Genomic DNA, 24140 nt, shown 5'->3' with positions numbered 1-24140 from the left:
CTGGCACACCCTGACTTTTAGGGCATTTCATTAGGCTTGTGACTACCGTCCCTAAGCCTTAACTGGTGCTGAAGCCAACATACATCTCATGAAACTTAGTCCCACGGCCACAGAGTAACTTCTCACCCCTTTAAGGATAACTGCAATGTTTACTGTTCCACAACAGGTAGTGCAGGTGGTGTACCATAAACCTGATATCACCTGAAAGTTCCTTCCCTACTCACAGTACTTTGGTCATCACAGTTTTTGTTTTGGAGGGGTTAATAATCATGCCAGAACCTTTTTCTGTTCATGTTCTCTCCCCATACTACACACTAAAGAAAATGTGCAGCTTGGAATCATGAAAAACAAAATGGCGGGAGAGGCGGGGTAACTGAGGAGGGGGCAGAAGCATCCAGGCTTGGAGAGTGGCCTCTGGGGTACAAAGGCACCTTGGGAACCCACATCTGTGATTGTCCCCCAACAACCTCTGAGGTCACATTTGGGGGCTGAGGGATGGAACGAGCTGCTCTTGGCGTTTAGAAAGAAAACAAAGTCTAAATAAGGCCACTTACAGAAGAGACAATTAGCTGGGCAGGGACTGAAAGACTTCTTTCACATATACTGGGCATAGGACAGTTTACACTCAATAAAACATCAAAGGAAAAAAAAGTGAGCTGTCCTTCATGAACACCGATGGCTACTAACCTCGGGAATGTGGACTCTTTGGGGCATTTGATGCAAGTTACAAACCCTCACCCTAAAAGGGATAAGGGATGGAGAGGAAGGCACACATAAGCATGCATAGAGCATAGATCGTCTGCACGCAGACCTCAGAAGCCCACCTAAAGGCCTGTGGTAGTAATGAGCCCTCGAAACCCTGATGTTAAATGCTTCTTAAAGCTCGTCATTAATGCTCTCGAATACTCTACACCTACGCACCTGCTACTTCTGCCTTTTTTCAATGCTCCAGGGGCCAACACTCACTTACTTCACCTGGTCCTGGATAAAGGGAAGCGCGGGACAAACCAGCCTGACACCTGCGTTCCCCAAGCAGGAGGCCCCGCTCCCTCCACCTGGGCCCCACTCGGCGTCTGGGGCAGGGCCCTCCTTCTCAGCTCTCCCTCCTCCCCAGCCCCGCGGCTCCTGGACAGCGATAGTGCACGCTGGCTCCCCGCCCAGACCCCGTGGAGGCTGCCCGGGCCTCACCGTCTTCTTGGCGGGTTCCTTCTTCCTCCTCTTCTCCGAGTTGCTGTGGTAGGGCAGGTCACGGCCGCGGTAGGACGGGCCCCGGCTGAGCTCGCGCTCGCTGTAGGGAGGCAGCGCGTCGTCGGGCGCGTCCTCCTCTTCGCCCTGCGGCGTTCCCTCCTTGTAGGTGGACGGCGGCGACCAGGCGTAGTAGGAGGCGCTGCGCGGGCCGAGCTGCGCGCTCAGCTTGGACGGCGTCTCGAGGCTGCCGCCGCGGCTGGCGCCCTCAGGCAGCGCCTGCCGCTCCACCCCGGCGCCCCGGAACGAGTGGTCGTACTTGGGCACGGCGCCCGGCGTGCGGCTCACCAGGCGGGGCAGGTGTGCGTCGTCGGGCGGCCGCCGGCGCGGGGGGCTGTAGGACCAGCCGCGGTCCGCGTCGGTCAGGGGCTCCCGGCTGCGGCTCCGCTGTCCGTAGTACTCTTCCAGCGAGCCGTCCTGGTAGAAGCCCCCGTGCGCCCGCGCCTCTGAGCGCTCGAAGCGGCTCCCGCCCCGGGCCTCGTGGTTGTTGCCGTCCGCCCTGCGGGACCGCGGGCCGTAGGAGTCAGCGAAGGCCGCCAGCTCGTCCATGGAGACGGCCGGTACCCCGGTGGCGAAGTTCTTCCGCGACAGCATCTCGGATTTGGAGCGCTGCTGGCTGCGGGCAGAGGAGGCGCTGGTCAGTCCAGGTAAGCCGTGCGCGAGGCAGGGAGCTTGAGCGGGGACCTAAGGGCCCCTGTCGTGTCTGGGGCCTCTGTCAGGAGACCGAGGTTCGAACCACGGCTCCGCTCCTGGCTGGATGAATCACCTCGGGCGTCTCTCACGCCTCAGAATCAACAAACAACAAGCTCAAGGCGGCCATGCCCATCTCGAGTGTTAGTGTTAAGGATCAAGATGGGGTTGTGTGGATAAAAATACTTCGTGATCTACACGGTGCTGAAACACACGTTGGGCCTTCTTTTGGCCATTACGATGTGACCTCTAGTTGACAGCCTCCTGACTCACTCCTCACACCCTCAAAGCCAGCGTGGGTGATGTGGGCCTGCAGTACACACAGCAGTGGCCCACGGAGTCCCTGTGATATTTGGTGACAAACAGAGGCCTTTCCCTTCCTCAGAGCCGAGGCCAAGTTACCTCTTGGGGCGGCAGGCAAGAGGGAGCCTGCAGTTGGTACTTTGAGAGAAAAGCAATAGTATCTACTGCCCCCCCAGATACAGGTTAGGTGAGTGGGGAAGGTGCTGTCCGGTGGGCACTGGCTACACAAAACTGGACAGACAACTTGGCCGCCCCACATTCATTGGCCATGTGACCCAGGGTAAGTTCCTTAGCATTTGTAAGTTTCAGTTTCCCCAACTTAAAATGGGGACATTAATAGTACCTCCCTTTTAGAATTAGGAGACTCAAATGCAACAGTATAACACGTTTGGCACTTGACCTTTCACAAAACAAATGATCAAAAATGATGGAGGTGATGGGTGGGGTTTTTTAGAGGTTATAGGATAAAACGTGAGAAGAGCAGAGAAATGTTAACAAGGTTCATTAAGGGGTCTAGAGTACCCTCTTCAAGGAGCCTTGAGTGATTACTTCTGCTCATGGTGTCCCAAGTGTTCCCTTGCTTAATAAATGTGGGAAAGGGATGTTCAACAGCCCACAGAGAGACGTGGCAGAATAACCTAGAAGGGCAGACAGAGATGCTGCTGGATCACAGCAGCCTCACGTGCACCCTGCCTCCCAGCTCCTGCCCCCTCACGCCCAGCACCAGCGCTGCCCGGCCACAGCCACCTTCACCTGTGCCTGAAGCTCTCCAGATCCTCTTTGTTATACTCCATGGCCGAGGGCCCCCGGCTTGGCCCGCTGCTGCCTCGCATGACACCTGACCAGTAGTCAGGATTGCTTTCCAAGTCCCCAGACACAGGGAACTGTTTGCTTCGCATCTGATGGTAAGACTGGCGGAAACTGCTGTCTTCCTCATGCAGGGAGCTGAGTTCCGAGATGGTGTTGTTATCTGCAGGGACAAAAACCAGGCATGACAGAGCTTCCTACCCATAGAACAGAATGGGAACTCGGTTAACGGCTGAGACTAGAGGCTTTGGGAAACTCCCACCCGAGGGCCTCAATCCTGTCCAGGGTGGGTTGTAGACCTGAGCTAGTGGTATTTGTATTCTTAGCTCAGCAGGAACTGGCTCCAGCTGGAAGCCCACTTGCCTACAGAGAGGGAGGCTTCCTACATGCTCTGTTCTTGGAATAGGAAAACAATTGTTATTGTTCCACCTAAGGCAGGCTTCCCAGAACTTGGGCTCTCTACAGCTGGTCTCCTCCTAGTACATCAGCATCCTTGCTCAAATATTTTTCTTCTTGTTGTTTAATTCAGTGATGAGCCATGATGATCCCAGGCATGAGGCAAAAGGGGCAAAAAGAGAGAGAAGCCACAGACCACAGGATCTTCCCTACTGTTGGCTGAGTCCCAGGGTGGGGCCTTCAGAGTCAGTGCTACAGCTCCGCTTTAGAGGCACCCCATTCCAGCTTCCTGCAGTTGTGCCCCTCCCCACAGAGCGAGGAGTCCACAGGGCCAAGGGGGTGTACACACCTAGTGGCCATCCCCCCCCCCCCCCTCTGGATGTTCATCCAGGAACCTGGACTATCTTCCCCAAACAATACCAAGTCCATTTCCAGGGCCTGAGTAGACCTCTTCCACTCCCCAAAGAGTATGGGGCCATGGGTGGCCAGGACAGCTGTTTGGAGGTGCGGGAAGAAAAGGGGAAGGTTGGGCTGCACTTAGGGCTTCTGGGCCTCCGCTTATACTCTGGTCCTAGCCCAAAAATGTAAAGAGGGAGGGGATGGTCACAGCCTGCTCATTTCCTAGGGTGGCCTAAGTAGCTTTTCACAAAAGCACTTGTGAATAAGGACCAGAGTCACGGTCTGGAAAGAAAACAAAAGAACAAAGAAACTATTTATTTATGAAACTTTGAAATGGGTTGAATTTCACATTACTTAAAAAATAAATCTAGCGAATCTATTTGTAATGTAACTGAATCCATTTGTTTTCCAAAAATCCTTTGAACTTCAAACTGTTATCAAAATCAACATTTATAAGGTGTAGGGCCCGGCTGCTGAGCAACAGGTAAACCGAGATCAGATGTGGGAAGCACAGATGTGTGTCTCAGTTTCCCCTCTACCTCGTCTCCTCCCTATATCCCCAATGGTCCTTAGAGGAGCAGAGAATTTTTGCTGGTTCCCACCCATGAAGGGAAGGGAGGGTCTCCCCCCACAGCATAAACACAGCCTCCTTGTCCTGTTTTACCAGGACACAAGGCTGACCAGGAATGCCGTTCAGTTTGGTCATGTGATCAGCTGGTTTTGAATTATAATCTAATTATAAGCCTTTTCTGCCCCGTAAGGAGAATGGACTAGTCCGTGCCTATTTTAAAGGAAAACAACTCAGATCCTAGTGATTAATCAAATCTAGAACCTTTCTTTTCTCATGATCCCAGCGAACTCCAATCTCCCGGGAACCATACAGAAGAGAGCTTTAAAATGCACCGAGTGTGCTTCTTGAAAAATGACATTATTTATTCAGACCTTTCCTTAAACTTCAGGGAATAATGGACAGTTTTCACTTCTCCAGATACTCAGGGCTAGCTCTGTTTCACCATTCATATGACGGACAGTCCAGGCTGTATGCTGCTCTAAAATTTCGGCCACAGTGAACATGAACATCAACATACCCCACTTCACAGACACCTAATAATGGAACTCTAGAGCAGGATAGGCAAACTTTTTCTGTAAAGGGCCAGATAGTAAATATTGTAGGCTTTGCAAGCCATACTGTCACAACTATTCAACTCTGCCATTGCAACATGAAAGGAGTCATAAGTAATACAGAAGTGGATTGGCATGGCTGTGTTCCAAGAAAATTTACTTGCAAAAACAGGAGGTGGAACATATGTGCCCTGGGAGACGTAGTTTGCTGATTCCAGACTGAAATATCCTAAGAGCAACCCCCTATTTACAAGGGGCAGGCGAATGAGGATCACCCTGGCTGGGAAATTCATGGGCCTGACCCTGAAACTCCTATTTCTTACAGAATCTATTACTCCCTTGCCGCACCTGAAACTATGAGACTCATTTTACGATGAGATCTTCAAGAGTGTCCTATGTCCGTGATCCACCCCGGGGTTTACTTTGCTCTTCAGGAACAGAACCTCTCAAACTAAAGAGAACTAGATTCCTACTTCATCTCTCTGCAGTTATGGTAATGTCAACCTGCAGGTTCAGGAGTGCTGGGCTCCAGTTCTGGCCCCGACACTGAGCTCTGGCACTGGTTACTTTCCCCCTCTGCCTCCCTTGCCTCTTCCGTAAAATGAGGGAGGTAGATTCGACAGCCTCAGTCTCTTCCGGCTCCAACATCCTAAAGTCCTATGAGTTAGAAGTCTGTGGTCTTTGACTAGAAACTGCCGCTGCAGCTATGGCACATTCCACAGTTGGCTCCAAAGTGTCTAGTTTAACAAAAGGGCACAGGACGGGAATCAGAAGAGCTGGGTTCTAGTCCTGATTCTATCGCTTCAACCCTCTCGGCTTCTGTTTCCTCATCTGTCAACCCAGGCCATCCCTTGGACTCTAAGATTCCTTGGTCATTACCTTATGGCCAGCCAGCCCTTGGAGACCACTTTAATCCAGGCAGACAGAAGACATCACCTAAACTGGGATCCACCCTTTATTTTCAACCTCCGTTTTTCACTTTTTCTCTGTGTGTGTGAGATTCACAGATTTCCTCCATGGGCCCTTTCTCCTTGATCTCTGACTATCTCTGTCTCTGTCCCCTTACAGAGATCCATGACAACACTGTTACAACTAGCTTGTCAAAGTGCAGTGACATCTGCATTCCTGACATTCCAATCTGGAGATGGTCTTTTTATAACCAGTGTGGTGGGTGGAGGCAGCAATGGATGCAACTCAGACAGGATGAAATTAGAATTGCAAACTGGGAGGAATATGTTGTCTTTAATCTGAATAAAGCTCCTCTAGTCTGGGACTGTTTCCCCAACAATGCCATCAAGTCTCTCGTGGATTCCAAGGCGAGGAGGGTTCAAAGAGAGAAACGTAGTGACCTCACTCCCAGGCCTGCCAGCACCCTCTGATCATTAGCCTGTCCGTGTCAGACCTGCCCTGTGATGCCTCTCATGACAGATGGTAATTTGGAATCCAAATCAAGAATCAGCTGTGTCAGCTGCAAAGTCTCCCAGGGCTGTGGGTGAGTTAAGGGTTGGGGCCCTGACACCTACAGACTCAGTAATTAAAACGTTCTTTGGACAAGAGGGGCAGCCTCTTTGCTGGCCCCTCAGCCTCTGCTGCTGGGCATCTCAAAGGAATGTAGGCCTCTTTTTTACGAGATTTCTTTCTTTCTTTCTTTCTTTTTTTCATCTTTATTGGAGTATAATTGCTTTACAATGGTGTGTTAGTTTCTGCTTTATAACAAAGTGAATCAGCTATACATATACTTATGTCCCCATATCTCTTCCCTCTTGTGTCTCCCTCCCTCCCACCCTCCCTATCCCACCCCTCTAGGTGGTCACAAAGCACCGAGCTGATCTCCCTGTGCTATGCGGCTGCTTCCCACTAGCTATCTACCTTACGTTTGGTAGTGTATATATGTCCATGTCTCTCTCTCGCTTTGTCACAGCTCACCCTTCCCCCTCTCCATATCCTCAAGTCCATTCTCTAGTAGGTCTGTGTCTTTATTCCTGTCTTATCCCTAGGTTCTTCATGACCTTTTTTTTTCTTAAATTCCATATGTATGTGTTAGCATACAGTATTTGTCTTTCTCTTTCTGACTTAACTGCATTTCTTTGGCAGACTTGCTCTTTCACTTTCACTGATAACGGCAAGTCGGGCAGCTGGACTGTCGTTCAATGCTAGGGCCTTTCATGTTGGAAAAAACTGATACTCAAGCTTCTACATCCTAGGTCATTATTTTGAATATATTTTAAAGGGAGTAGTAGGGAAAGGCTGTTTTAATAAAATATTTCCAACCCCAGGATTGCACGGCCCCAGCAGTACTGACTGCCCCATGGAGAGACACGATAGGAACCAAGATGGTATATGATTGCTCTTCTTTTTTTTTAAATTCTATTATGGTTTATTACAGGATACTGAATATAGTTCCCTGTGATTGCTCTATTTTTCATACCAGAATCCCTTTTTTCTTTCCTCTATGTACTCAAAGCTACTTTCTTTAGGGTGGTATCACCAGCACCCCTACTAGTTCTGACCCTGAAAGCTCAGGCCTGCCCACGTATGGTCACCCCCAAATCCCCTTTAGCACGATGCACAGATCACGTAAAACTAACAGATGCTCACATCTGCCTCTCATCCTTCTGGCTGGATCAAACTGAGCCAGCTCCTTCTCGACATAGTATAGGACCTTCATGGAGTCTCTCTCTTTGTCAGCTTGGATCCGGTAACCTTTGCGAACTGTTGAGAAACAGACAAGAAGGTGAGGTGAAAAAAATCAGGAGAAGACAGCTTCCATTTATTTTACCAAGTAGAAAACATGGGTCCCACTAATAACAACTCTTTTTGAAATCACCCAGAAATCGTAACCTGTAGTTGTATATATGGAACCATACTTCAGATCCCCTTTATCAGATGGTTCCATTAGAATGGAGGATCGGCAGGTCAACAACAAAATTCTATTACAGTATATTTTTAGTCATTTGTTAACCTCTGCTTCCTACCTCCTGACCTCTTATAGCTCTACTTAAAGCTCATCTTCTCAAAGTTTGGGGGAGTACACTCACACTACAAAAAGACCACTCTCTAGACTAGGGCCGCAGATCACTCTACAGTCTGAGGTTCATACCTTCACCTGGTGGAAGCACATGTAGCTTTAAAACAGATACCCAAACGTCAGGGACCTTGACACAGGTGGCCTAAAAGCCTCTAGTTGCTTGGGAGATTGTGCAAAAATTCCATAACAAGGTGATGCATAAGAGCTAATATTAGATTGTAGGCTTTATACATATTAGTACAAAATAAAATGCAAAATACATGGATTACTATTATGGTTCCATTATTATTTCTTTAGCATTTTCCTCTTAGGAAAGGGATTACCATATTTTTGACATGATTAATTCAACCTGCTGCTATGTGGTTACAGGCAGGTGTTCTTTTCAGGGCTTAATAAAAAACAAAACCAAAGCATGAGAGATAATACCATCTCCTACATTCCCATCACTCATATTGTCAGGGGCAAAGGCTGTTGAAGCCCCATGTCACTTATCAGTCGAGTCCAATACCAGCCCCAAGGGTGATCAGACACGGGCAGGTCCAATCTTCACAGATAAGAGAAAGAGAAAACAAGAAAGAGTGAAAGGAATGGGATGGGGACAGAACAATAAGGGTAATAGACAACACTTAACTGGGCACTGAAATGTGCTAGGTCCTGTGCTAAATGCTCTACGTGGACATTGATTCCTCACAACTACGTAAGGAAGTTAACTGTTAGTAGCCACATTTCATGGTTGAGGACACTTTGGTTCAGAGAGGTTTTATAACTTGCTCAGGAATAAGTGGTAGTTCTGGGACCGGAACCATGTAGTCTGACTGAAGCCCAACCATACTGGGCATCTTGCCTCTCTGGAGTCTAGGAGCAGAGACAGTATGGAGAGATAGGAGAGGAAGACAAAAAGGAAGAGCCCAGAGTAGAAAATGCTCTTAGGTGTGCCATAGGCAGTGTCATCTGAGGCACGATCCTACCTGACAGCCCATCAGGACTGTACAGTGGGATGGAAGCAAATGACCCGCCTCCAATATTCTCTGTTCCCAGAGTAGGGCAAATACCATAAAGAAACCATACGACTGCATGCACCTCTGGAGAAAATCCTGCTTTCTGTACTCTGGTCATGTTACCCCGGCTGTGGACAGAGCCCCCCACACAAGCATGTACGTGGAAGATTAAAATATCTTCCACAGACTCTAATCACAGCCCTGGCATTGAAGATTGGGAAGACGCCCACACATCCATTTGCAGGTGCACTGGTTTTCTATATGAGAACAGGATGGGCAGTCCACATTCAGCTCCAATTGTGGAATTACTTAAAAAAAAATTAATGAATCTCAGCACACGCTTTTTAGTACACCTTCTCCCGGAGGTTAGATCCATGATCCGTATGCAGAAGCAATTATTAGCAGAAATGATTTTATTTATCAAGCTACACACTCTTCCATCTCTGCAGAGGTGTTTACATAGTACAGACAGTTCACTTAAAATGCAATTATCCCACGGAACTGCTATGTCTGTTCTGAGGCAGTTATGTCTGATGGATGAAACACAGGGCTGGGAAATGGGGAACTGGGCATCTTGTAGGCATGCCACTGGATTTACTGAGGGACCTCAAATAAGTGGTGACCTATCCAGGACTCAGTTTTCATGTCTGTAAGATACAGCTAATACTTTTCACCTTTTAAATAATCTCATAGGGGAAAGACAAATATATAAACCAAAAAGAAAAAGAAAAAAGAAAGGAGACAACCAAGACCAAATCAGTGGCGCACTTTGAGTTCTCTGTAATTATTAGGGGCAGCTCAGATGACACCTCATCCAAAATGCTTTCTTTTTCTCTAGCTAGAAAAGTTCTCTCCCTTCTCTCTCTATCCCACTCCTAACTTACAAATCATTTACTTTGAACTTTCATCATGGCCCTTAATATATTCTCATTGGTTTCAAATGATTTGTATAAATGTCTAATCTTCCCAAAGATTCTTGAGGGAAAAGACTGCTTATCATTCTAGCTCAGCGTAAAGCCCAGGATGGTGATCTATACACAGTATGCACTTAAATGTTTGCTTGAGCTGACTTGGTGCCAGCCTGGGGCTGGGGGTAGGGTTAATGCTTTCTTAGAAACAGTATTTTCAGTAGTTTCCCTGTCTAGATTGTAAACTTCCTGAGGTCAAGGACAAATTCTCTCTGTTTCTCTCTGCATCCTGAGCACCTAGCATAGAACCTGACACATTGCAGACACTCAAAACACATGTGTTTGTATGAATGAATGAATGAATGAAAATCAGGAATAAAAACTATATTACAGAGAATTACAAGTAAGGCAGAAAAGGCCATGTGATGGGTTTGTTGGAGAATTTTCACCAGGAAGGGGAAGGCTTGAATGGTAGCTTGAGGGAGCAGCAAGGTTTAGGTAAGTTTTGTTGTTTTGTTGATGATTATTTTTTAGTAAAGAAAATGAGCATGTTTATAGGCATTAGGGAAGGGTCTACTCTACCTGCAGCTGTGGCTTTATCTAGGTGTTCTTAATATGTGAAGCACTGTATGGCAAACATTCAGTAATACTGAGATAAAGGGGGGAAGAGTATTGCTATAGGAAACAATGTACCAACTGTCCCCTGGCAATGAGAGATGGCTGCCATCCTGAGCAACAGCTGGAAACTGCTCCCTTAACTGCAACTTGGACCGGCGCTTAGATTGCTTTCTGTGTCATTATAACAAATTGCACTCCTCATTACGAGACAGATTTGATCATGTATGCATACGTTATCATGCCCCTGCAAAGTTACAGTAACTCTTCACAGCCTCAAATGACAATGGCAGCTTCGCCTTTCAGTACTGGCATTGTAAAGAGACACCACTGTACTAGATCCTTTCAGCTTTGATTGCTAAGTCACACCAGCTCATGAGTTCAGAAATCTTAATCCCTCTACTTTGTCAAAAAGGACAGAGGCAGAGTACTGATGTTTAGACTTTAGAGGCATCATCCGTTTGGTTTCAGTAGCTAAAAAAGCTAGGCACTTCTCCCTTTAAGAGGCGTTGGTTTTCCTCTTTTAATTGAAAGCTGTATATTCCATGGGTGGCACGCTATAACTAATTCTCTCATCGTGGTAGAACCTGGCTCTGTGTCACGTATATGCTCAGGAGCACAGAAAACCCTTCTTGATCCCTGCAAGCAGATGAGACTTTTCCTTCTCTGAGCTGGCATCAGAGAACAGTCTTATCATAGGCTCCTTTCTATTTGTCACTCATTTGATTTCCATTCACAAGCCCCCAGAAACCACTCTGCTGGACCATAAACTCCTTGAGAGATTTGTACGCATTCATTAAAGTTTTCTTGATTTGAAAACAAATAGAATGGTGTCAAGCCGATTTTTATCTGTAATTTGTCTGAAGATCAGAGAACTCTCTGATGTGTGGTGATATTTTAATAAGAAATGTACTACGTTATTGGCCAAAGACCAGCATTTTTTGGAAAATGACTTTTTTCCTGGTGATATTTCAGTTTAGGGTCGATGGGTGATTTATTTCTCTTTTGAAGTTCAGTCTGGTCCAAGTCCTTTGGTTGGTGTGGATTTTCATACTTCAGCTCCTCTAATTTATTAGCCTTGCCAACTTTGATTTTTACTGGAGAGGGACTATTGGGATATTCATTTTGATGCCAAGCTATAATGTCAAAAATTCTTATTGTTAAAAGATTTGAGTTGATACTTCTGACCCAATTAAGGCTCAACTATTTTTCAGCTAATTTCCCCTTTAAAGCCAAATCCGATTTGTAAAACTTGCAAAAGAAGTCTGTAAGGCAGATATCCATGGATATAGCCTTGTTCTTCCCGTCCTATCTTAATAAGCTAAGGAAGGCTGTTTATGGATAATGGAACAGCTGCCAGATTCCACCCCCAGGGTGACAGCAGCTCAGTTGTGGGAGAAGTGATGCTTAAAATTTGCATATTCTCTGTATACATACAGTAGGCATATATATAGACACACATCCTTATTAGTTTGAAAAATGACATTTCAGAACCCTACTTGCCTATTCAATTCTTTTGCAAGAAGGATGAGTGGAGACCAGGTAGATGTGAAAATAAAATGGATTCAAGCAAGGGAAAAGATAATTGCATTAATCAAGGTGGGAGATGATGGTGGCAATGACTAGGATAGTTGAGTAGAGATGGACCAATTCAAGGTTATTTTGAGGTCCAATCTGAAGGACTTGGTGACCAGTTGGATGAGAGGAGTGAGGGAGAGGAAGAGATAAGGATCAAGCCCCTGCTTCCGGTTTGGGCTACTAAGTAGATAACGGTGCCATCCACCGAAAATAAGAAACGTAGGAGTTGGTTTGAGGTTGCGAAACAGCAGATTAATTCCATTTCCTAGATAGATGTTGAGCTGGAAATGCCTGTAGTACATTAAGGTGGGTATGTTCAGAAGGCAGGTGGATATATGGGACTGAGGAACAGGAGAGAGGATGGAGATAAAGACTGGCAGTCATCAGCATATAGATGATGACTGACGCCATGGACTAGATACGATTCCCCAGGGAGAGGACCTTGCACAAACAGGAGCACCAGCATCTGGGGGATGTGCAGAGAAAGAACAGCCAGCATATAGTGAAAACGGTAGGAAAAACTCCAAAGTACAGTGTTGAGGAGGGCAAAGAAATATGAGTGCGTTGTCAGGGGTGGTAAGTGCTTTTGAGAAGTCAAGGGGGCAAGCTTTGAGAAGCATCCATTCGAGTTAGCAATAAGGCGATCTTGGCAAGCGCTGGTCTTTAGAGTGGTGAAAGCAATAGCAAGACAGAAGTTAGTTGAGGAGAGGAAATGGAGACATTAAAGATTCAAAACTCTATCAAGGAGCTTGGCTGTGAAGAGGATAACGTGGATAGGGAAGTAGCATCAGAGGACTATAGGGTTTTTGCAAATTGTTGTATTTTAATGGGAGAGATCCGAGTGTGTTCTGAACGCTGATAGGAAGGAAAGGAGAGATCCGAGTGTGTTCTGAACGCTGATAGGAAGGAAAGGCTAAAGACGTGAGGTGGGAATGGGGTGGGGTATGGAGATTCAGCAAAGAGAGAACCTTGACAAAGCTGAAGGGGATGGCCCCAGAGCAGGACAGGAGGAGACAGTCATCTTTTTTTGTAACACAGGTAACAAACACACATAGCAGGTAGCCGCTATGAAGAATGGGAGAAGGAATCAGGGTGCCTCTTACCTCTTGCCCATTCGGTAACTAACTGGCTATACTATAGGTAGCTCATCAAAGATGTCTTTTCAACTACACGGAGTGTTCAAAAGAGTATTGTGTACAAATGTAATCTGAAAAATTACTGTTGCTAGATGATTACCCTAAAATTGAAGTAGCATAAAAATAAAAAATAGGCTAAATTTACATCTTTATAAATCAGCATCTCTTAACACTTGTGACATTCTTTAAAGGACAATCTATATGGAACAGTGGCTTAAGCCACTTTTCTTAAAGGAGAAATAGCCAAATGCCATCAGTAATTCTGGCCACGGTACCATGAGTACAGAAATGTGCCCAGTGAGGATCATGAAGAACTCACTCCTGACTCGACGAGCCAGAAAATGATAACATGAGCCAGACTAGCTTGGCCGGCGCTGGTTGTGCATTCTCCCCTTTTCCCCTGCTGACAGAATCCTGACTTTGTTCATTTCCAAGGTGAATAGGTGTTGTGGCCTAAGAGATGAGTCTTGGTTGGTCCAAGCCAATCTGGTTTAGGAATGGAGACAGGACACAATTCTTGCCAATAAAATGACATGGAGAAGTCTGCTGGAAGGGGAAGAGGCTTCTGGAAAAGTTTTCCTCACTCTTGAGAAAAGGAGCACAAGGAAGGAGCATAACTTTTCCGTCTCTGAATGCATTTAGCATCTGGGACGCTGGCAGTCGTTATGGAATCTGGAGGGGAGCCAGCCCGGGAGGACAGAGGATGCACTCGGGATGCCAGAACAGAAGACGGAAAGAACTAGGTCCTACAGTGATGCCACCTGAACTGTTCCATTAACCAAGCCCAGAACCACCTTACCTTGGAATTTCCTGCTATGTGAAATAATTTTTTTTTCTATTTTTTAAGCCACTTCTAATTGCAGTTGCTTAGTATCGCAGGATGGAGCCCAAATGCCTGAACTGCATATGCAAAAGCAGGAACTGGAAACAGGCTGAAGACAGGAGAGAAGAAGTATTTGCCATTCTATGAATAAGAGTCATTTTATTATGAGAATCCATTCAATAAAAAGTAAGAGGGAAAGGGTTCTGATGGGAAGGAAGGAGACAGAAGATTGGGGGGGAAAGGCAAGCTGCAAACAGAGCATGAGACAAGTCCTATTAATGCCTCTTTTGCCCACTCCATCCTTTGGGGAAATGGACTGTATTGTATTTATCTCTCTAATACCCTGTGTGTCCTTGATCATTAACTTTTACTTCTCAGTCTGTGACTCATTCCCAGTCTCAGACATCAGAATCCTGCTAATAGTTCCTGAGAGAGAAAAAACACAAATACCAATTACTCACTGAGGATATCCACTCCTTCCAGGGTGGAGCATTGACAGTTCATTAAATGGACTAGACATTCTTCCCTGCTCCCCACTGAAGGCTGTCCAGATACCTCCAGGGGAGAAATGTCTGTTTCATCAACCCTAGCGGCTCATTCACACCTAGGGATTTAAAAATCACCTCCTAAACATACACAGTTCTAACCTTTACTACTCTGTAGTCCTGTTCAGATGCCTCCAGTAGGCTACATTTTAATGTCTCTGTACTCCTCTACCCCTGCCTATAACCTCGAATCCATCATGCCCTCAGTGGGGCTAATCTTCATCCAAATAAACTCTCCTTACCAGTTACCTCATTTCTGTCTAGGATAGGCACCACTAGACAACTGGGCTCATTTTGAAGCCTCCGAACATCTAACTGCTTGCTCTTTCAAAGCATCTCTCAGATTCGTCCACTCATTTCAACGCCCGTTGTCTCCATCATAATCCAGACACTCACATGTCCCACTTCAGTCACACCTCAGCTCAAGGTCTCTGATTCTACTCTCTCCTACTTACCACGTGCTTTGTCAACATGTCACCTCTCCACTCAGGAACCTGCCTGCAGTGGATCTCATTTGCTATGGCACCAAGCCCCAGCTCTTCTGGGAGGGGTTTCAAGGCCCTCCCTAATCTGGCTCCACCATATTCTTCCACTGTCTTGCAGTCAGACAGACAAGCTAGACACTGTCAAATACACACACTGTGTTCTTTTAGCTCCGGGCTTCCACCATGCTGGCCTGTGTGTCTCTGCTTTCCTAATCCTTCTCATTCCTCTAGGCCCATCTCTAATCTCCCCTCTTCCCTGAAGACTTTGTAACCATCCCAGCTCTTTCTCCTTCGAACTGCCAGTACCATACGCTTTAGCATCTAACTGTCCCACTAAAGGTCCATTTTCTTTCCCTGGCTGGGCCACACTGCTTGTTAGACAAACCTTGTCCTACACGTCTGAGTGTTCCTCACAGTACCTGGTAGAGTCCTGAGCACTAGGTAGGGAAGAGATAACTATTTATTAATTGAATGATCAACATGCAAGGGGTACACCTTGCCTCTTTTTCTTATAATTTTAGTTATTGAGGAGCCTGGGAAGAAAGCAAGGGGCAGCTATGTCCTGCAGCCCTTGGAAAGCCTGGCACGCATTCCAGGAGATATCTGACAAAGCTGGCAGGCTCCCGTTTCCAGAATGGAGATAATCATTGTCCAAAGAAGCGTCACTGAACAGATGGTTCTCAGCAGCAAGGAACCAGAGTGGAAGCCAGACAGGAGCATGGGGCAGGGCAGTCGGGAACTAGATTTACCACTGTGGCTTCCTCCAGTGGAGTCACTTGGTGCCAGGGGAGGTGGATGCGGCTTGTCCATCAGCACGCCAGATGCGGGGGCTCCTCCCAAGGGGACAGAGGGGATGGAGTAAGGGCCGGGGACACCGGAGACAGAGGGAGGGTACCCGGCCTTTGCTGCTTTCCCTGCTTCATACACTGTGGAGGGAGATGAAGAGCAAGAGAGATTACATCATCCCACCCTCCACAACCCTCACACCAAAAATTCCTGAGGGTGTGCTTAAGGGAGCTCCTGGATGTATGCGCGGGCGTGTGTGCGTGTGTGTGTGAGTGTGTGTGTGTGTTCTACTAGTCCTGAATTGATTCATCGGAACCCCTCTCCCCCACTCTCTTGGACTCCTCCAGCGATGACATAAGGAATTACAGTGTTTAGTAGTACCTGGCAACTGAGTAATTAAGCAGTGCTGGGAGCTGTCACAGCAGCCTCCCCTGTGACAGCAGCAGCCCACTCTTAACCATGTTGCTGTAGGCTGCCTCAGCCCCTCTGGAGGAGGCCTAGCACTGGGTTGCCCAGAGCTGCTTCCAGGAGGCTCCCAACCTCTTCTAGAGAGGCAAAGCCAGCTATGTGCTGACACACGGCCCCGCTCTGTGAGCTCAAAAGCAGAGCAGACAATCTGACTCCTCGCGTGGAAACTGCTGTGTTCCTAAGGATATGAAAGATATACATTGTGTCTCTCTCCTTCAAGATGTTTATGGCAGGGTGCCAAACTTACTGCCTATACGGGCTTGGCCAGGGAGGTAAAATTGTGAATGCCCAAAGGAGCACTAGTTCCTTTGTGGACCATTTTGTCATAGGAGTAAATACAACTCATCTGTGTCTGGATGGGACCCAAAGGCTGTGGTTTGCACACGCTGTTGGTAAAAAGGAGGAGTTCTCTGCACGCACGAGGCATGATCAGAGAAGGTTTTCTCTAGTTTGGATGCCCGAGGAGAGGGCAAAAGCCTTACCCCGCAACCTCACCATCCTGAACCTGCCCTTCCTTTCAGCAATAGTGTCAGTGAGGATTCCAAATGCAGGGGTGATAGGTGTAAATCAGAAGCATGGAGAGGTGCCTGTAGGTGAGAAGGCAAACAAGAATGGTCATCTCAGGAAGCTGGGGGCTCCCAGCAGAGGAGAGTCTGGAACGATCGCTTTTGGGGTGGAAGGAGAGGCGGTGGAGAAGGCGCTCAGGGCACATAGCTGTCTGATGGCGAGGTGACATTTCTTTTGATCACTCTACATCTCCACACTCATCACTCTACTCACAGGCCTGCGGGCAGCAGCAGGAATCTGGGCAACATGGGCAGCGGATGTAGCAACAGCAGCTGTGAGGACAGCACTGGCACCAGCAGATCCCCACCAGGACGAAGAAGAGGAAGACTCCCAGGGTCACCAGGCCAACAAACACCCACTCTGGAAGGACGCACAGAGAAACCCACACTCGAGGCGGCCCCCCGCCGGGACAGGCCCCCTCTCACCAGTGCCTCCCTGTGAGATGAGTGAGTGGGAGGGACCTGGGGGAAGACAGTATCTCATAACAGGGCACGGAGCCCGCAGACTAAGGAGGAACTCTGAGAGTGAGAAGTGCAGACCCTCCCAGGGCTGGGGCGTGGACAGCAAGGAAGGTTACCGGGGTCATACTGAGCACACATAATGACCAGTACAAAGTGATGCGGGAGGTTCAGGGCCCCTTCCTGGAAAAAGGGCTTACCTTACCAACTGTAGTGTAAGAACACCTATGGGACAAGAGCAGAGATTCCTGGCTAGGTAGAGGGGAGCTTTGCTTCCTGAGCTATTAAATGGTGGGTTCTGTGAATTCGTATGTTTTGTAGCCAAGTTAATCTTGTCCCTAAAAGTGTTAAGTCCTGAGAAAAAGTTCTCTGTGTCTAGATGGTCTAAATCAGAACATATTTAGGTGGTCCATGTCCCTTGTGTATTCATCTGTTTTCCCTACTGAATGCCTCTTAACATCTTTCCTGTACTCAGCATCAGTGCTGAGATCAAAACCCTTTGCTAAAGAAAACTAGAGACTTAGGCTCCGAAGAGAAGATCCTGTCCCTGTTCCCCAAGAATGGTTTGATCACACTCCAGCTGACCGCGCTACACAGCCAGCATGACCACGGACTAAAGTGGCTCAGGACTGGGATGACTGGGAAGGCTCTCACGTGTATATCTGACCATGTTTGTTAACGTCTGCTATTTTCACTGCTCTGCCAGAGGCTGAACGTGAATTTAATTCATTTGCCCATCCAAGAGATTAAGAGAAAGGAAACCAATCCATCTGGCTTAGTTAAAAATGACTGTGGCCCTGGAGTGACCTGATGTCATGCTTTTGGGACTTGGCTATAGGATCCAATGTCCCACTGCGGGGGCGGGGTGGGGGGGGCCTGGGAAGGACTGGAATGAGCCATGATTTCCTTTCAAAGCAAAAGATTAAAGCAATTCATTTTGATTGAAAACCATCTACCAAAAATCCCTTTGCAATCAACTTCAAGTACACATTGTTTTGTTTGAATTTTAGTTATTAAATATTCCTTCAGTGAAATGGAACATTCAGTTGGAGCTTGCGAATATGCTATTTTGGTTATATAAAGGGTTTTGTGATCATGATAAAGTTATTTGACCTTTGTCTAGAACATAATTTCCTCAGGGAGGAAACAAACAACTTACGTTTCCTGAATGGTCCTCCTCACTCACCCATCAGAAATACATTCAAAATAACCAGGTCACCCTCTATTCAGGAAGTGAGAAGGCCTTGTACCCAGCTAGAATGTTCTGGAGAACATTTTTGCTGAGGACAGTAGATAGATGAGGGCTTTGGCCTGTGCCTTAGCACTGACATAATAACACAATGCGGCCTGAGATAGATATGGGCCCTGAGGATTAGATGAGAGGTGTGGTATGGTGGCTACAACTTGGGTCAGGCAGTCAAGGATAAAAGACTGGCAGGTTCCCTTGGAGAAACAAAGAATGTTATCCATGAAAGGATTCTTGGAGTCAAAAGGGAGAGAAATTCGGGAGACCAGGACCAGATATGAAAAATACAGTAACTTTTCCTTGGGACTGTGGGATATAACATCTAGTATGAAGCAATGCAGTGTAACAGTGTTTTTTTTGTGATGAGCAAATGTGTACAAATTGATGGAACTCTGGATAAGGCGGATCACCAAGAAATATCTATTTGCGTCCTTGGGATCGACATCGGTGAAAAGAATGTCTGTATTTGGGTTGGCCAGCTCATGGGAAAGGATCAGGAGAATTCACGGAAGAATAATTAGTGAAGCTCAACTGTGAAGACTCTGCATGCTCCTTAAAACCTGAATCAAGTCAAAACCAATCGCCAGGATTATCTTGTTTCTCTCTTTTGCTCTCAGTTATTAAGCAGCTCTTAACCCTTTGGCAGAAGCTCTCCAAAGCAAGGCTGAATCATATCCTTTCCTATTCCCTGCCTTTGGTTATGTCCTCTCCCATAGTTCATTCTTGTTTCTCTCTAATCCTCCTTCCACGATGGGCTATAGTGCAGCATCAAACTGATGTTGGCTTGCCTAGCTGGTATGTCCAACAGAAGCTACATAAAAAGAGGTGTACATTCGGTGCAGGTGTCCTTGAGATAGGGTCCATGGACCCCAGGGACTTAGGGGGCCAAGCAGCCCCTGAAATTGTATACAAAGCAATGTAGATCTCTAAATGTGTACTTTTCAAGGGAGGAGGGGTGCATAGCTTTCATAAGGTTTGAAAAAATGTTTTGATAAAGTTATAAAAGGCAATTCAGAGTAACATGGTTGTACACTAATGAATGGGTAAACATAAAACTTAGGGAATAAGGAATGCCGATTAATAACCACTCCGTTAAGGATACTTATAGCTATCTGGGTGCAGCTGAGATACTGAGATTGCGAAAAGGCCTGCATACCTGACACTGAAGGACTGGGTCCCCATCTCAGCCTATTTTTAATTACCATTATTCTTTTAGGGCCTAGTAACAGGAGAAATACAATTTGAAGGCTCTTCCAATGGGCTTAATTTCATCCTGGAGAATACCACAGACATATATAGACAAATGTACAAATAAATTAAAGGAGCAATTAGTAACTAATGCAGAAGCAAGACAGATGGAGGGATAGCAAATTAAGCAAATACAGAGTTAAATGACTGAATACCTGGCATAATCTCCACAGCAAAACTGGGCAAGAGATCAGCAAGCAGCCCTGTCCTGCCTAAAAGAAGTGGAAGGAAAAGAAGAAGTAAAGAGGTTACTCCAAAGGAAAAACACAGCCTGAAGCCTAGCTCCAGTTAGCACCATCCCTACATGGGGCCATTGATCCATGCTGTCTGTGTTCTGAGATGCACGTCACCAAGGCTGGGCTCAGTCAAGAGAATGAGCTTCTCCATCAATCTTTGGCAGCCATCTAAGAACTCTGCACCTAAACCAGGCAGAAGCAGAAACAGACATTTCTCTCCAACTATTATAGAAGGAGGAAATCTCTGCTTCAAATATGAAAAAAACCTGCTTGAGCAGACTGACATATACCATCTCCATTCATTTATACATCCTACTCCACGTATATTATTGGAAAGTCAAACCCGTCTGTATCCAAACGTTCAACCTACATTTTCGTACATCCATACACAGTCCCATGTCCATATAAAAACAAAAGTACATATTTGGTTTTAACTCAGAATTATCTCCCTACATGATTCTATTTATAGCCTAAAGATATTTCAATGATTAAAGTTTTCAAAGGCAAGGAAATGATAAAGCTAGATCAGTTATACGCTCTTCGACACTCCTTCTGGCTTCAGAAATACTCTGTACATATGTATATGGTATGGCTTTTCCATACGGCACCCACAGCTGGCATGGTATGGACCCAAGTGCCTTCTGCGTGATATGGCACAGAAGCTTAAGGGCTGGTGTCAGAACAGGTGCCCCTCGGGGCTCTGAGAAGCAAAGAGCTGTGCACGAAACAACACACTGGAAGAGGTTGGGGAGGAGGTTAGTCCTTTTAAAAACTAGCCCGGTTTATATAGAAAGAAGTGCTGAATGCTTCCACCACGTTCTCATATCCACGTAAATATAAAGGCTGTAATAGGACTTCTGCCCTGTACCAGGTTCTCTCTATCACAGTGCAGCCTCGCTAAGAAACAAGTTGCACTAGGAAACAGCTAGCAAACTCGCTTCCTTTGAGGCTTGTGATGGCAAAAGGTCACTATGGTTCCTAAGCCTGCAACCGAATCTTACTTCACTTATGGGCATGACATACGCTTCTAGCACAGCTCTGTCCAGTAGAAATATAATGTGAGCGACCAGTAATTTTAGCTTTTCTAGTAATCACATTAAAATAGTTTTTTTTTTTAAAAAAAGATGAAATTACCTTCATAATATTTTTACTTGTACCAATGTAGCCAAAATATTAATACTTCAAAGGCTCTGTAGCCACACATCACTATTAGAAAACACATCTCTAGGGGTCTGGTCTCTTTGGTTCATTAGAAAACTTTTCCTGTTGAAGTTTGTTGAGGTGCATTAGAGAAAAAGTTACCCATGTGTGTGGTTTATATTTTGAGTCTAAAGGTCATAGTTGGTCACTGATCCTCTCCTCTATCAAATCACCCCATAGAAAAGCAGCTCTGACAAAAGTCAAAGAAAAAGAAGTTCTTCCGAGGCGCTAGGAGAGGATGCTGCAGCAGGGGCAAGGTGTTAGGGAGTCAGGTAAAAGGGCTCTCTGCTCACTTTATTTTTCTTGGCTCTCCTCAACTATACAAGGCCAGTGTGGTAAAATGTGTCCCAGTCATGTCTCCTGCATGGGTCACGGTCCCACATTTGAAAAGTTATCAGTACCAGAGTACATTCCAAGGAAAAGAAAGCATGGAGTGGGCCACTAGGTTAACTCTGTTTTATTTTTTATTTAGTTATTTTTTTGGCCACGCCATGCAGCATGTGGGATCTTAGTTTCCCAACCAGGGATCAAACCCGGGCCCCCTGCAGTAGAAGCTCGTAGTCTTAACCACTGGACCGCCAGGGAAGTCCTGAAGTTAGCTCTGTTTTAGGTTTTGGCAAGAAGGGTTTCCTTCTTTCTGTCTTCCATCTTGTGCAGCTGACACGGTAAGAGTGGTTTGGTGCTTGCAAGGTCTCTTGGAAAGTCAAGTGGGAGCCAAGTAGGTCATTGGAAAAGGGCATCTTGAAGGAGAGATGGGCTAGCCTTTGGCCTAAGCCAACATGAAAGGCTAGGAGGCTCCCCAAGGCTCACACGTGGTCTAGTCCATTTTCCTAGGATAGGCGACCAGACAGGGATTTGGGGCCAAAGTCCAAGCAAGTGATTAAGAGCGTGTGTTGGTCTCACATGGAATGTTCTCTGTACAAATATCTCTTGGAAGTTCAACAAGGCAATAGACAGGTGGTCAAGGATTTGGGATCTTGGACATCTCTTAAAGGCATAATTAGTATTAATTACAGCCAACAGCCAATGATCAAGAAGTCAATATTTTTAAAAAAAGTCAATATACTGTGCTTTTAGCAAAGCAGTTATCAAACGCTTACTTAATGGTGTTTTTTTTAATATGGACAGATTAGTACTTCTAAATATATCTTACTGTATATAGTAAAATGAGACACTTTTATTGTATTTACTCTCTAGTTCTCAAGCCTACCACTGTTTTAAACATCCCTATATGTGCTGTAGCCCAAATCATTAATTACATTCATAACAGAAATGTTATTGATGATATAAACTATCGATTTGCATATAATTTCTCACAGGAAATTAGCTATGTGATAATAATTAACTATAAAAAAATCCATACATTCAAGGAGGATATGGTACTCACACATATTATATAGAGCATATTCTATTGGAGTAAGCAGTAGACTGGCTGGGAGTCAGGGTACTGAAAGCAGCTTTGACATCAGTTTACTTGGTGACCACTACGGACAGATTACTTCCTCTTTCTAGGACTCAATTTTCTCATGAGTCAAATGAAGCGGTTGAATGAAGAGATCCATAAATAGGGAGACCATACATCTTGGTTTGTCTGGGACAGTCCTGGTTTATGCCTGTTGTCCTGGTGTAATTATTAATAGCACCCCTTTTAATTCCAAAGGGTTCTAATTTGGACAATTATTTAGATGGTCACCCTATCCATAACGTTTTCAGTTCTCAAATCTGATACTCAGTGATCAGAGTTGCAAACTCAATTCCATATATTTATACGGACCAGTAGATAATGCAAACAAGTGCAGCTGGTCAAATGTAATACACCTGGGAGCAGCTGGGCGTGTGGCAAATGGCATATTGTGTCTGTAGGGGCTGCTTCTACGCACCTCTAGCCAATTGTTGCCTCGCAGAAAAGTGTCTTCAGGGTTGCAAATCTTCCTATTTTTCAAGATTAGCCAGACCCCAGATTTTTATGTGAAATATCCTGATTTTCAAATGTTGGCAACTGATTCACAGATTTTAAAAAATCACTGGACAAGCCATACAAAATATGTTTTGGGACTGTATAGAACCCAGAGGTCATGTGCTTACAAACACTGCGGGGTATACATACACAGATACAATTATGATGGACAAAACACAAAAGCTAGATTTCCCCACCTGCTGTTGAGAACGACATCATGATGGTGTTCTGACACTACTGCACACAGAATGTTAGTGAATATAAGCTCTAGGCACCTATGTTCAAATTAAAATCTGAAAGCAACAGTATGACACACCAAATTGTTAGCCCTTATTTCTGGGGCACTGGAATGGGCATCATGGAAGAACAATGAAGGGGCTTTCACTTTTTTAGATTTTTTTTACACGTGTAATTGAAAGTTAAAATAAGAAACATGGACAGGAGATTCACAAAGCTTGTCACTCCAACAGAAAGACATACATCAAGCTTCTCATTCTCCCTGAAGCAACGGCCAATAGCTGACACTTCAGAAGATGGGGAAGCCTTCCCATAATGCACCCGTGTAGTGTTAGCCCCAGGGTGGTGTGGGTGACAGACTATGGCAGTAAAGTGGGTAAAATTAAATGTCTTCAGAGTTTGGGGATAGCAGATTATACCACTATGTTATGTCAACAGTAGAGAGGGAGAGAGAGAGCAAAGCTCTCTGGCTTTTATACCATGACCTATATTTTCCTGGAGCTAAAGGCATTTTAAAAAGTGAATTTATGCTGGAATCCTATATTTCTAAAAGTCATTTTGCTTCCAGCTTCTTGCTTAACAATTCCTAAAAAATGCTGTTGCCACTTAGAAATGCTCTAACTTTTCTTCCTATTCTACTCTATTCTGTCACATCCAAT

At 45.8% G+C, this 24140-nt stretch overlaps 2 protein-coding genes across 6 annotated transcripts in view; one reads left to right on the top strand and one right to left on the bottom strand.

The window, feature by feature from the left end:
• Positions 1-24140, bottom strand: part of ILDR2 (immunoglobulin like domain containing receptor 2) — a 61933-nt gene that overhangs the window by 6731 nt on the left and 31062 nt on the right. The window contains exons 4-9 of one of the 5 annotated variants that reach the window (XM_079918342.1): positions 20007-20063; positions 17113-17259; positions 15828-16004; positions 7561-7674; positions 2992-3208; positions 1189-1861 (exon numbers count right to left, since the gene is read on the bottom strand). In XM_079918342.1, coding sequence (XP_079774468.1) covers positions 1189-1861; positions 2992-3208; positions 7561-7674; positions 15828-16004; positions 17113-17259; positions 20007-20063 — 1385 coding nt within the window. The remainder of the gene's footprint in view (positions 1-1188; positions 1862-2991; positions 3209-7560; positions 7675-15827; positions 16005-17112; positions 17260-20006; positions 20064-24140) is intronic. The other 4 variants (XM_079918340.1, XM_079918343.1, XM_079918341.1 and 1 more) reach the window with 4 other exon arrangements.
• Positions 1777-24140, top strand: part of MAEL (maelstrom spermatogenic transposon silencer) — a 134989-nt gene continuing 112625 nt past the window's right edge. Inside the window, exon 1 of the mRNA XM_079918383.1 lies at positions 1777-1892. The gene's annotated coding sequence lies outside the window, so the exon portion shown is untranslated. The remainder of the gene's footprint in view (positions 1893-24140) is intronic.

Source organism: Stenella coeruleoalba (genome assembly GCF_951394435.1).
Source record: "Stenella coeruleoalba genome assembly, chromosome: 1".
NCBI classification, from domain to species: domain Eukaryota; kingdom Metazoa; phylum Chordata; class Mammalia; order Artiodactyla; family Delphinidae; genus Stenella; species Stenella coeruleoalba.
Note: the sequence above shows the minus strand (reverse complement) of the source record. Positions and strands in the feature narration are given on the sequence as shown.